This window comes from Phocoena phocoena, chromosome 1, assembly GCF_963924675.1.
Source record: "Phocoena phocoena chromosome 1, mPhoPho1.1, whole genome shotgun sequence".
NCBI lineage: Eukaryota > Metazoa > Chordata > Mammalia > Artiodactyla > Phocoenidae > Phocoena > Phocoena phocoena.
In genome coordinates, this window is record NC_089219.1 from 82745576 (window position 1) to 82759583 (window position 14008).

Consider the following 14008-nt stretch of genomic DNA (forward strand, 5'->3'; position numbering starts at 1 on the left):
CTGGTGGTGCAGTGGTTGAGGGTCCGCCTGCCGATGCAGGGGACACGGGTTCATGCCCCGGTCCGGGAAGATCCCACATGCCGCGGAGTGGCTAGGCCCCTGAGCCATGGCCGCTGAGCCTGGGCGTCCGGAGCCTGTGCTCCGCAACGGGAGAGGCCACAGCAGTGAGAGGCCCGCATACCGCAAATAAATAAATAAATAATACTATATTGCATATTTGAAAGTAGCTAGCAAAGTGGATCTTGAAAGTTCTCATCAGAAAAAAAATTTTTTATAACTATGTATGGGGATGGATGTTAACTGGTCTTATTGTGATCATTTTGCAATATATACAAATATCAAATCATTACATCGTATACCTGAAACTAATATAATGTTATGTCAATCATACCTCAATAAAAAAAAGATATTCCTCCCTTTTTGAATTACATTATCTGTGCAAGACCAGATTTTCTTTAGACTTCAACCAAAATTATGTAACACAACAGACTGAAGGCTAAAGCAGATATGAGAATCAAGCTTGTTCTATTAGACTAGACACTAAAGAGATTTGCAAAAATGTAAACCAATGCCATTCTTCTCACTAAATTTTGTTTTGGAAAATGATTATTTTTTATAAAACATGCTATTTATAGTCACATAATGGTTTAATATTGTTATTTTAAATGAATTAAATAAACATTAAAAATTCCTACATTTTAATTTCTCATACAATAAACCAATAGCTAAAACCCACATAACAAAAGCTCTTTGGGGTCCTCAATAATTTGTAACAATTGAAAAGGGGTCTTGAGACCAAAGAGTTTAAAAACTTAGGCTCTCATATATCTAACCTACCTGTTTTACATAATTTTGATTAAGCCATAAGTTTTCAGCATCAAATCTGTGGAGTAGACTAAGGTATATAAATAGAGGAGTATCTATTTTTATAAGTAACTATCATAAAAGCACTAATGATTATCAGAGGAAATTTGGAAACAGAGAGAAATGTGAAAAATAAAACAAAACTCCCTAATTGCCAGGAAGTTAATTTTGACTTATTACCCAACACTCAATCATTCTACTCATATGTGTTTATCTTACAGAAATTCTCGCACAAATGCACACCAAGCCTTCTCAGTGAGGCAATGTATCCTTCCAGTACTGAGCTTCACGCCTCTTTTCTCCCACCCATATCCAGCCCCTCTGGAAATCCTGAGGCTCTGTCTTCATATTATATGTCAAGAATCCCCCTTCTTCACCACCCCTTCTGCCATCACGGATCCAAATCATCACCATCTCTCACCTGGACGGTCACCACGGCCTCCCATCTGATCTCCCTGCTCCTACCCTTGTCCCTCACAGTCTGCCAGCAACATACAGGCCAAAGTGATCCTGAGATGGCTCTCCATCTCACTCTGTAAAAGTTAACATCTTTACTGGGACATCCAGGCCCTGTGCAACCTGCCTCGTCCCCCTTCCTCATTCTCTCACATCAGCTTTCACCACTCTCCCTCAAGGCCACACCCTCTGGCCCCACTGGCCTCACAGCTGTTCCTGAGTGGAAGAGGTGAGCTCTGGCTTTCATGGCCTCGCCCTTGCTACATCCTCCCCCCATCAGACACCAGTCTTTTTTTTTTTCCTTTTTTTTGACCACGAGACTTGCAGGATCTTAGCTCCCCAACCAGGGACTGAACTCGGGCCCTTGGCAGTGAGAGTGTACAGTCCTAACCACTGGACTGCCAGGGAATTCTCCAGACACGACTCTTGACTTGCCCCTCCACTAGAAAGTTGCCCTCTGGGTGAGGCCTTCCCTGGCCACCCTACTTAAATTCAACGTCCCCTTAACTCCAACATTTCGTAGTTCCTTCCCCTGATGAATTTTTTTCAGCTCAGCACTTATGTCTACCGAACATGGTGTACTCGGTTGTCTTCTCTGTCTTCTCACCATTCCACCCCATAATATAAGATCCATAGAGGCAGGGACATTGTTTTCTTCACTGCTGTATCCTCAGGCCCTCGAACAGTGACCAGCAGATGGCAGATACTCAATAAACATTTGTTAAACGACTATGCCATATATAACAAATATGACTATATTTGTTAAATAACTGCAAAACTGTTTTTAACAAGAATCCAAATGTCAGTAGGAAATTGGTTAAATATAATTGTATTTCATAAAATGGAATACTGGATAACCATTCAAAAGAAGGAGGTAGGGCTTCCCTGGTGGCGCAGTGGTTGAGAGTCTGCCTGCCAATGCAGGGTACATGGGTTCGTGCCCCGGTCCGGGAAGATCCCACATGCCGCAGAGCGGCTGGGCCCATGAGCCATGGCCGCTGAGCCTGCGCGTCCGGAGCCTGTGCTCTGCAACGGGAGAGGCCACAGTGAGAGGCCCACACACCACAAGAAAAAAAAAAAAAAAGGAGGTAGACCCACATGTTTAACAGGGAATGATGTCCAATGAAAAAAGGAAGTTGCAAAGCAATATGTAGTTATACACAATTTTTGGCAATCAATCAAATTGTCCCCCAGCTCAGCATTCTTGCTCTCTTTAACCGTTTGACCATCTCAGAATTTCCTAGGAACACCTGAAGTTTCCTCACCCTTCCCATTCAATAAATATGAGAGTCCCTGCTCTTCCCAGAAGACTCCGCCTGCTGTTCTCTCCTGCCACAGTCAGCCTGGGCACACACTTTCCCACATGCTGGGGTCTCCCCATCAGTCTCTAACATGTTGATATCTGTCTTCTGCCTCACCTAATAAATACCAGCTTCCGTCCTGTCAAGTCACCATTTTTTTCAGCTGTCAAGTCACAATTCAAATATAATTTTTTCCAAGAAAACTTCTTGGTAATGACATGTGAAACTTCAGATCGATGCTAACTCCCCCTCAAAATGCACATGCAGTATTGCAGCGTCTTAGAGCTGTTAGTCCGAGGACGTTAGACAATTCTAATAATAAAATGCCTTGACAATTTTAATGTCTTATGTGGAGCTAATGAAAATGACTTGCCTTCTTACATAATTTAAACACAGACCTTAGTTCTGAGGTTGTAAATATAATGCTATGGCACACTCTTACATTTAATATTGAAAGCTCCCAGAACACACAGAAACTCACAGCCAAACGCTGTGCTGTTGTGTCATTCAATTACCACTAGAGGGCAGAGCTTAACAGCAAACGATTCCAGTGCTGAAGAGCCTGGCCTCTCATTTGCGGGTTGATGAGTTACTGGGACCTCATAGCTGATAACAAGATCCCTGAGCTGAGGATTGAGAGATCAGAGCCATAGAGGTTGCCAGAACCACTTTTTAAAAGTGTATACCTCCGGGCTTCCCTGGTGGCGCAGTGGTTGAGCGTCCGCCTGCCGATGCAGTGGACACGGGTTCGTGCCCCGGTCTGGGAAGATCCCACATGCCGCGGAGCGGCTGGGCCCGTGAGCCATGGCCGCTGAGCCTGGGCGTCCGGAGCCTGTGCTCCGCAACGGGAGAGGCCACAACAGTGAGAGGCCCACGTACCGCAAAAAAAAAAAGTGTATACCTTTGCCTACTTGTGTGAGTATTTAAGATGACAATAGTGATTCTGTAGTTTTTATACTATACCAGGTTGGCAAGAGAAGATAGAGTGAGGTTAGGGGTGGGAACCTCCTTGCTGTCGTGAAATAAAATCACTGAAGAATTTCTGGAAAATGTTTAGAGTTCTGTGTGTGACTTACTTCAGGAAACTTAAAGGTCTTTGGGACAAGCTCATTCCCTTGCCCCTGAATTTCAATGCCCTTCCCATCTGGCTGTATATGGTCATCAGTCAGTTACTAAATATTTATTAAGAGGACAAGAAAGGGTCCTTGCCCTCAGAACTCACATTCTAATGAGGAGTGGTTATTGTTGTATTTAACTAAACAAATAGAATTTGGCACAAGTGCTGTGAGGATAATACTTAGAGTAATGAGGCTGCGGAGGCTGCTCTTAGCAGGGGGGTCAGGGAAGGTCCCTCTGAGGCAGTGAAATCTGAGTGGGGATGCACCAGCCACCTGAGAACTAGGGTGACAGCTACAAAACCAGCATTTCCAGAGTGCCATCTACCTATCAGGCGCTGTGCTAACAACTTCGTGTGCATTAACTCATTTAAGCCCTACATGCTCCCATTTACTGTTAAGGAAATTGAGCTCCAGAGAATTTCAGAAACTTGCCCAAAGTCACACAACCAAGAAATGGCTAAGATGGGGCTGTGCCTCTGTATTAGTCTCCTAGGGCTGCTGTAACAAATTACCACAAACTGGATGGCTTTAAAATAGAAACATATTCTCTCACAGTTCGGGAGGCTGCGAGTCCAAAATCAAGGTGTCGCAGGGCCACACTCTCTCCGAAGCCTCTAAGGTGGGACCATTCCTCGCCCCTTCCTAGCTTGTGGTGGTGAACACTGGCAATCCTCAGTGTTCCTAGGCCTGTGCACACATCAACCCCAATCGCTGTCATCACATGGCATGCTCCCTGTGTGTCCAAATTCCTCTCTTCTTATAAGACACCAGTCATTGGATTAGGCCTACCCTAACCCAGCATGACCTCGTCTTAATTTGATCACATGTGCAAAGACCTTATTTCCAAATACGGTCACAATCACAGGTACTGGGGGTTATAGGACGTCAACACATCTTTTGGGGAACACAGCTCAACCCACGACAGCATCCAAGCACCCTCTTCAAACCACTCAGCTGTTCTACCTCAAAAGAACCTTCCAGGCTTGAGGGAAAGGCAAAGACCCGGCGGCAGCAGGAAAAACCAGCATGGAAAAGTTTGTGAGCAAGGTGGATGGCAGGAGACGAGCTTAGAGGTGAACAGGCCACAAGAGGATGGCTGCGAAGTCCGGTTATAAAGCTGAGTCTGGTCAGAGGCCAAAGCTTCAATCCCTGCTTACATGTTAGTTCTCCAGTCTCTTCACCAACTCTCCTACTATTGGGGATCTCAGAGGAGTCCTCTTCCTTCAGCCAAGGATGAAAGCTGCAGCACAGAACATGAATGTGAACCTGCCCTTATTCCACTCACAGGCCACACCGGGCTCCCTCAAGCACCTCCAGAGGGCAGCTCCAGGGTCTGACCTTGATTCAAACCATCAAGTTTAGAAGCCTAGGGGGAATTCACTTCTGACTTGGGACACTGAGAAAACACATCTCAGGCTGTACTGGCAGAGCAATATCTGGCCTGAGGAGTTATCCAGACAAGCCCCAGGCAAGAGCAGTCAGGACTCAAGCTATTTCCACACACCTGTTCACCCAGAAGAGCTGAAGATGCTAACGCGACAGGAGAGATGCCGCTGCTCAGAGCAGACGGGTCTACCTGATGGGATGCTGAGGTGTGTCCAGATCACACAGCGTTGCAACAGCATTGTCTCTGTGATTGTGCAAGATCATACAACTTGCACAAGGACTCACTGCTGTGTCATCGGGCAAGGTCAAGGTGATGTCGATGACTCACAGCTGCATCATGGAAGAGGCAGCATGGAAAGATGGGATTTTTTGTGGAAAGCCTACTAGGTATTGTTCAGAGGAAAAACAAGGACCGTGTACGTGCATTCACTCTAGAGCAGGGGCCTACAAAACTTTTCTGTAAAGGGACAGATAGTAATTAGTTCAGGCTCTGTTCTGTCACAACTACTCAACTCCATCATTATAGTCAGAAAGTGGCAATACATCAGTGAGTGGATGTGGCTGTGTTTCAATAAAACTTTACGCACATTGAAATTTGAATTTTACAACTTTCACATTCTTCTTTTGATTTTTTAAAAGCCCACTTAAAAACATAATATCCATTTTCAGCTTGTGGGTCTACAATAGACAGCAGGCCACATTTGGTCGCAGGCTGTAGTTTGCCAACTGCCCACCCCACACCCCTCCCCCAGGCTAATGATATCCCCAGCTGCTCATGAATTAACTTAATGTCATTGTGGTAACAAGGTCTCCAACTGGAAATCTCCTTTCCTCCCCTAAAATCCTTACTGGCTTTTGGCAAGATGCCAGGCATTGTGTGAACTCTGGAATTGCCCGTGGCTTCCTCTCTGTCACCACCTCCATTTAAGTCCTGCCGGGAACTGTCAACACACCTTATAAAACAGCTCTTAATTCTATCTCTAAAAGGCCTCCGGCACCTGCCCTGACTTTCCATTCCCACCACCACTATCTTAGGTTAGGCTCTTGATGACACTTTCCTCCTACCCAGCCTGACTCAACTGAACAATTACTAACACATAGAATCTGCCCAAAACTATCTGTCGAATGAACAAAGGCAGTAAAGTATCCACAAGCTCAGCACTTTCTCCATCTGATCGGCAGTCTGATGTGGCCCATCTCAAAACCAAAAATTTCCCCTAGCGAGGCGGCAGCACTTAAGGGCTAAACTATGATAAGCATTTAGCTTGCTTTTTCTAAAGTCAGGCTCAGCTGAGGTATAATCTGCCAAGAGTAAAAGTCACCCTTTTCCGTACAGTTCTGTGAGCTTTGAAACGACCCCAATCAAGGAATTCCAATCATTGCCCCAAAGTTCCCTCATTCCCTTTTGCAGCTGACCTCTCTCTCTCTACTCCTTTCAACCACTGATTTGTTGTCTGTACTATAAGGTTTTATCTGCATCCAACAGTCCAGTTCCTTTTTATGGCTGAAGAGGATGCTGTTGTGTGGGTCTGCAGTTTATCTGCTCACCAGTCCAAGGACGCTTGAGCTGTTTCCAGTTTTTGTCAATGACAAATAATGTCACCATCAGCATTTACATACAGATTTCAAAATGGACGTACGTTTTCATGATGAGGTTTTACTTTGTATAAATGGCCATATTTTCACAGACCTGCAGGATAGGATTCCACTGAATGAAGGCCTGTCCTCCAACCCTATTCTTCTGCCTTCTCACCCTGCCTCAGCAAGCTTTTACAAATGCAGTAACATTAGGCCTCCCAAGAATATCTGCAGAGAACTTTTTGGGGTGGGGTGGGAGGAGCTGGATGGGAGCTGTCTTCGTTGCTCCCAGGGTGAGCCCCAAAGCTGCTCCCCACTCATGGCGGGCGGTGTTTGGCCTTCTCATCCACAGGGGGCGGTGCTGGCTCTCTGGGTGTGCAAGCTCAGGCAAAAACCTGCAGAGCCAGCCATCGGGCCATTATCTGCTTCATGTAACTCGTTAAAATCTCATGGAATGCACAGCGCACCATTGTTTTGGTAAGTCCCTTTCATGGCTTTGTGAGCTGGCTAATTCAGAGCAGACTGGCCTGTTTTCCCCGCTGGAAGAAAAAGACTCTCCTCAAAGACGGCTATTTAACCGTGACCATGGCTGCAGCCATCTTGAGCACAAAGGTGGGGGGGGGGGGCGCTACAGCCCCCGCCGCCCCCGCCCCCAGCGAGGCTCCCACAGCCCGGGCACTTATTCTTGGCGCTGGAATTCGCATAATGACTCCTCTTTTAATCTGCTGGGTGACCTCATGTAGCCCCGGCCGACTGCAGGAAACGGCCTTGCTGAGATCTGAGCCTTGGGCAGTCTGTCAAGTCTGTAAGACCCTCTTAGAAAGCATTTTCGGAGTGTTAACCCCATAAGGACCGATCTCCAGGTGGCTCTGGGCTCCTGAGCTGCCGGTGTGCACCCCAGAGGAAGGAGAAGTCCAAGGGCGCTGGTCGCCTCTCGAGATACCGCTCCACTCCCATCCCTTCTCCTAACCCACAAAGCAAGCTCAGAAACCGCAAATCATCTTAGAAAAGCTCACCAAGTGGTTCCAGCAAGAATCGACCAGGGCTGACGACAAAAGAAAGGATATTCGTTCACTAGGGAGCTCATGGGAACAAAAGGCTGCATTCAGTCCTGACACTTGCTAACTGCAGAGCCTGGAGAGCAGGCTTTGTCCGAGGGCACCGTGCTGTTCACAGCCTGGCCTTGCCTACAACTTGCTTAATTTGAAAAAACAGGCTTCCCAATGTCTTCTCGACTTTGCTATTGCTATATTTATTTTTCAATTTGTCTTTCTTAAGGACAGTTTATTTTAAAATGAAAAAATCTATAATAAACATTTCTTCTAAAAGAAAAATCACAAAACCGTAATAAACATTTCTTCTTAAAAAAAAAAAAAACCACCCAGCTCTGCTGTAGCTAATCACCTCCTCCTCTAAAAAATATACTTTTAAACCACTCTCAGAAAAGAGACTCTATTACTATAACTGTAAGGCTGTGTGTGAAGAAGCTAGAAAGAATTTGAATCTTCAATCTAAAAGGAAGATAGGTGTTAAGAGGAAGAAGAAAGGAAATACTATAAATTTATAGTTTAGTGAGTATGGGGTGGGGGAGGGCAACTCCCAAAGGTTCAAGAAGTAGCCCCAGGAAAAAAATGAAAAGAATGATAAAGAGTGAAAATGAAAGTAGGTTTCATAGGTTCAAGAGGCATTGCTAAAGTGAAAGCACGGGGATCATAATAGCAAACGTAGGAGTGTTGCTGGTAAATCTCCAACCTTTTGAGGTAATATGATGGGTGGGCACTTATTATCTGCCACACCCTTGGTCTCAATGTCTGAGACACAACGTAAAATGCCACCCTTGTTCCAATCGATGTGGCAATTTTATGATCAAGAGTGATAGATTAATTAAGAACCCCTTACCCCTTGCAAAAACCTTTCCGCTCCAGCTTATCACAGGCAGAGGGGATCCTAGAAGTCTTAAACTAGAAGGGACATTGGCCCATCCCCTGGTTTTCTAGTTGTGGGGAAGATGGAACCGATCTCGAATGGTCTTGGCTTGCGGTGGCTTGAAGCAGGATTTTGGTTCCCCGGCCAGAGACTGAAGTCAGGTGGCGGCAGGGGGAGTGCTGAATCCTAGCCACTAGACCATCAGGGACAGTGGTCAGTGACAAGGCCCTGGCCCATCAGCTTTGTAGAAATGAATTCCCACAAAGAGACAGAAAGTAGTGAAATAAGTGTTCATTAGGAGGAAAAAGGATACATGTGAATAGACTCATACAGGCAGACTCAGAGGAAGAGTCATGCCCTCATGGTAGTTTGAATCATTTTTACGGGGCATTTCTTCCAGGTTTCCTTCGGCCAATCATCTTGCTTTGCCTGGTTCTGAGTCTGTATTTGGTTTATTTCAGGGTTTTCCCCTGTGTGTGCGCGCGCGCATCTCTTAGCCAAGATGGATTCTAGCAAAGAGACCTATATGGGTAGGTTGACATCACCTACTATGGTGTGGTGCCCCCTCCTTTTTTGACCTCCGAGGATCCTTTCTGTGCCTGTGTAGTGGGGAAGTTCTCCTTGACTTTGAGGATGAGGAACATGGGTCTCTTTATCCCTTATCTGGGCAGGGCTCAGCTTCTCCTCCCTCCTGTCTCCCTAGAAGGGGACAAACTCCAGCTGCTCAGCCTGGGACCCACCTATCTCCTGCCTCAGAACCCACAGAGAGAAGGTGGAAAGTCCAAGGTCATGCTGCTAATTAGACCAGAGCGTGGACCAGGCTCCCCTCCCTGGAGGGTCTTAGGGGCTGTGTAACTTGGAGTCTCCTATTGGAATGCTATCTGGGAAGGATAACACACTGAGCTATTACCATGTATTCACATTTTAGTACAATTATTTTTATCAAATGTTCTAAGCAGCTACCTGACACAGGTCTAAGAAATTAGACACAGAGTAAATACATTTTAAAGGCAGTAAAAATATGGCAAAGACCAAACGGGGTGGGGGGGGGTGGGCAGTAAGCAGGTAAAGCAGCCCAGAAGATAAACTCTACGAACAATTTTGCCTAGGGCTATTTCCTCTGTTTTTAAAAAAAAAAAAAAAAAGTTGGTTTTTATCTAGGGTAAGGTATGCTAGGTACGCGGAGGAAAATTCCAGAGCTGTACACTACTAACGGAAGTCACTACCTTAAGAGCAAGAGGAAGGTGCAGCTGCTTGGAGGTGTCTGCTTTCCAGTCTGGAAGAAGTGGTCTTGTTCAGATATAGTGAAAGAGAAACAATTATATTTGGTTACAGAAAAGGATCTCATGACTATACAAAACAGTTAAACCCAGACCTTCAAGATGATCATGTTTTAAGCTGCTGGGTCGGTGGGAGTGGGGAATGTGGAGAGAGGAGGGGGCTAGGGACACAAGGAAAAGGTAAAAAAGAAGAAAAAAAGAAAAGAAAACTCCCCTCGCTAACAGAATTAAAGAGACAGAAACAGTGGAGAATAAGATTCCAAAATCCCTGGGGGTTCTTTGGATCTCTTGAAATTTTCTTATCACATCCAAGCAGGGAATTCATCACTTAGGGTAACCAGGTGCCACTGGGAGGCTCCAGCAGGAGGTAAGCCTGCTGAAGAAATGAAAGAACTACCAAACAGCCCTAGGGCTTCCCCGCCAAGCACTTTTCCCTCCATTCCTCACACAGAGGAGCTCCTCGTAACCTAGCAACCACCTGCCGGGTCCCCTTTCACACTGCCTCACTGACGTGCAGCAATGCCAACTGTGGGAAGTGCTAGGAGGACAGAGTACAAACTGGACACGACTGAACTGTGGAGTCACTCCCTCTCTCCTGCCACAACACAGCAGCCCCATCACCCCATGAAGTATGGGTCAGCTCAAGTGCTTCCTCTCGCCCAGACACGAGGAACCAGGGATGGTCCCAGACCTCGCTCTTAATCAGAGCACTGGGAAAACCAGGTGAAGACGGTTAGAAAGTCTCCATGGTAAGGGAGACTTGGGAAGGCAGCTCCTAAAAGGATGAGAACGGCTGTCAGTTGGCCCCAACTGGGTGCTTCTACTGCCGAGATGATACCCAGTCAGAGATCCGTTTGCTCCCCGCCCCCCCGCCCCCATTCTGAGGTCACAATGAACTGCTAAAACTCTGACTCTACCAGAAAGGGCCCTAAGGGCCCTACAGGAGGCAACATACTTTACATAGAATACGTTTGTCCGTGCCTGAGAAAGGGGATGATAGGGAAGAAACAGCTCAAAGTCAGAGGGCCAAACTGCATCCACTTTATCTGCACCTCTCACCTCCCTCAATCATCTTCAGCCACCCTCCAGGCTCTAGGCACCAGCTGGCACAGATATACGAGGGCTTGGAAGCATGGGCTGGTCAGCAGAGCTCAAGAGGGTAGCTAAGTCTGAAATGCTAGGACGGGCCTGCGCTGGCCCAAGACAACTGACACGTGGGTCCATTCAGACCTTGAGGCCCAAGGCCTCTATGAGTGTGTTTTCAGAGCTTGAGTGCCCATGGAGGCAAATAAAAATACCCTACATTCACTCAGCAAATCCCCAAGCCATTCCTCCAAACCAAGGGCAAAGTGAGAAAGAAAAAAAAAAATGCAATGCATCAAGGAGGGACGTAGAGATTTCATCTCTAAAGCTCTGACCAGATTCAGATGATGATGGGAGGAAAGAGTAACCTGTGGAGCACCTCAGCGAGTCCTTGAAGAGGGTACTCCTTGAGCCACCAAGAGTTCTATCACTGCCAGGGAAGGCAGGGGGAGCCCAGCTAGATGGAAGCACCGACAACCTCACACCTCTTCTGTCAACATGACAAATCACAATGACCAATATTCATGAATGAGATGCAATAGCTTAGATAACGCTAAGTAAGGAAGTCCTTTCCAAAGCCTCTGCTTAGGTTTAGAATTCATCATTGGATTATCTTAAAAAGCTGGGACTTCAGTGAAAGAAAAAACTGAATTATGGAGTAAGGGGAGCGGGTGAGCACAGCTTGAGTGAGCCTGCAGTGGGAGATAGCCAGTTTCTGGAACATGGCATGCAGTGAGTTCTAAAGGACAGCTGTGATTTACACACTGCAGAAGTCTAGGGCACATTTTTTATGTTATGGTCAAGTCAAATCATAGTTTATGTGGATAGTGTCCCCAAATTCCTTGCAGTGTACAACCTGCACAAAAGCATATGTGACGCATCCAAGAGGGAAGCAGACACATCATTTATAAAGCCCTGACCAGAGTGTGACACAGCGGCCCTGCTGGCTTAGGATTACACATTGGCTGCAGTTAAGCTACAGCTCAGACATAGTGGGGGTAGAAGAGAGGGGAAAAATAAAATCCACCTCCATTCCAACAAACTTTATTATGACTGCCTCAAGTGGCCACGTGGTGCTACTAGAGTTTTCTCCTCTAGGAGAAGCTTTAGACCTTCCATTCTCTGGTCTAAAGGGAAGAAATGCCAAAACCCTGGGGCAGGCACAGTCACAGGCACACAAAAAGCAACAGGCCTAAATACTCCGAAGCCAGGATGCGGAAATAATAAAGACAAAATGTGGCTCCTAGGAGGCAAGCACCTTAAGTCCTAACTTGTACCATGATTTCTCCTAAAATTTAATGATATATTTTTGTTATGAGAAATCCGAGTTCTCTTTTCTGTTGTAGGTGCCAGACGTAATTACAGTTCTCGAAAATAAAATAAAATAAAACAAAGATACACACCTGAAAAATGGGGGGAGGGGGACAGAAGTGAAAAGCATCACTTCTTTCTGTTCAGAAGATTGTTTAGAAGCGTTGAGTCTTTAGATGCACTGAATGTCAGCCCCACTGGAAAGTAAAGTATTACACAGCTCATGGTCCCAGATTAGCCACTGAACAAGAGGGTGGCTGCTGAAATGGAAAGGATGACTCAGGAAGCCTCAGGGAGCCTTCAGTCCTCCACTGAAGGTAAACACAGCTTCACAACTCCTGTCTGCCATTCCAAAATCCAAAAACTCTGAAAACTGACAATTTTAAATAATTCATTTAGCAGCAGAACAAACCCGACCTCATTTGGTGGCAAAACGTGACCTGAACTAGGTAAAATCATTTGTAGTTTATTTATCCCACTTCATGTGAACATTCTCACATTTCACTGCTGAAATAATGGGTTTGATTGTGGGATGCTGACCCTAGCTCCCTTTGGGGGTGTTATATATATATGTACCATATTACCTTTCTAAAAAATTCTGAAGTTTTAAAACACATCTAGCCCCCAGGGTTTCAGATAAGGGGAAGAGTTTGTAAACTTATAATAGGGTGACATAAGACCCCTGCAAAGATTACTAAAAGCCCAAAACAGTCAAATTACATCCTGGTGGTTTCAATCTAACCAGCTTCCTACACAGGCCAGACGGTGACATTATCTGGCAACATTGTGTTAGAAATGGGAAATCTATTACCACAGGCTCCCTACTACATGTTAAATCCTGGTTTCCTACCTTCACATATTCCAGAGTTGGGTCCAGAAGATGCTGATCCCTGAAAAGAGAAAATATAAATATGAGAACAATTGGGAACAATGCAATCTTACCCTGGGTAAAATGTATCCAACATTATTTCACCCTATTCATTCACATTATTAAGATGGGCCCACCTCCCAGGCAATACCCACAGCAGACAGGTAAGGAAGTTAGAACAGACACAGATTTCTTTCACAGGTGTCTCCTCGGGGTGGAGCACGTATAGGATACCACCATGACTTCAGTCTAGAAGCTCCACATGTTTTCCTGTCAAATTCAAGCTCCAAAAGTTAGACTATTCATATGCGGTAATTCTAGATTCACTCTGAGCATAGAAATTAGCCTAACGGTCCGAAGCAAAGAGCTGTGAGAGATGCGAGGAAAGCAGGGCTGGATGCCCAAACCTGCAACACTTTGGACCAGGCAACTGTGTCACACTCACTTTGACAGAAAACGGAGGCTCAGGTGGGCAGATCGGCTGCTCAAGGTCACCCAGCACCCGGGTGAGTGAGTTTTGAACCCAGCTCTGCTTCTAAATCACCTTTCTCTTTTGCTGTCAAGCTGAGCAATTCATCCTAATTTTCTTTGGTGCCCCGGTGCTTTTTCTCTCCCCATTTAATGTCTGCTCATGTCTATCATAATACTGTTAGGATTAACCAGACAATTAAAAGTAAACAGCAGTGGTGTCACTGAGGAGGCTGACTTATTATAGTGGAAGAGGATCTAAGGCAAAGGAGAAGAGGGAGAGACATGAGAGCTGATGTTTCCAGCACCGGCAGAGTTACAGCAAAGTGCCCCCCTCAACAGACTATGTGAAAAGGCAGCTGCCTTCAG

General features: G+C 45.8%; 1 protein-coding gene across 4 annotated transcripts in view; it reads right to left on the reverse strand.

Annotated features, from left to right (window-relative positions):
• BCAR3 (BCAR3 adaptor protein, NSP family member) overlaps nucleotides 1-14008 on the reverse strand; it is a 117346-nt gene that overhangs the window by 66202 nt on the left and 37136 nt on the right. For all 4 annotated transcript variants that reach the window (XM_065872156.1, XM_065872188.1, XM_065872147.1 and 1 more), the window contains one exon: nucleotides 13154-13193. In XM_065872156.1, the coding sequence (XP_065728228.1) occupies nucleotides 13154-13193 (40 nt within the window). The remainder of the gene's footprint in view (nucleotides 1-13153; nucleotides 13194-14008) is intronic.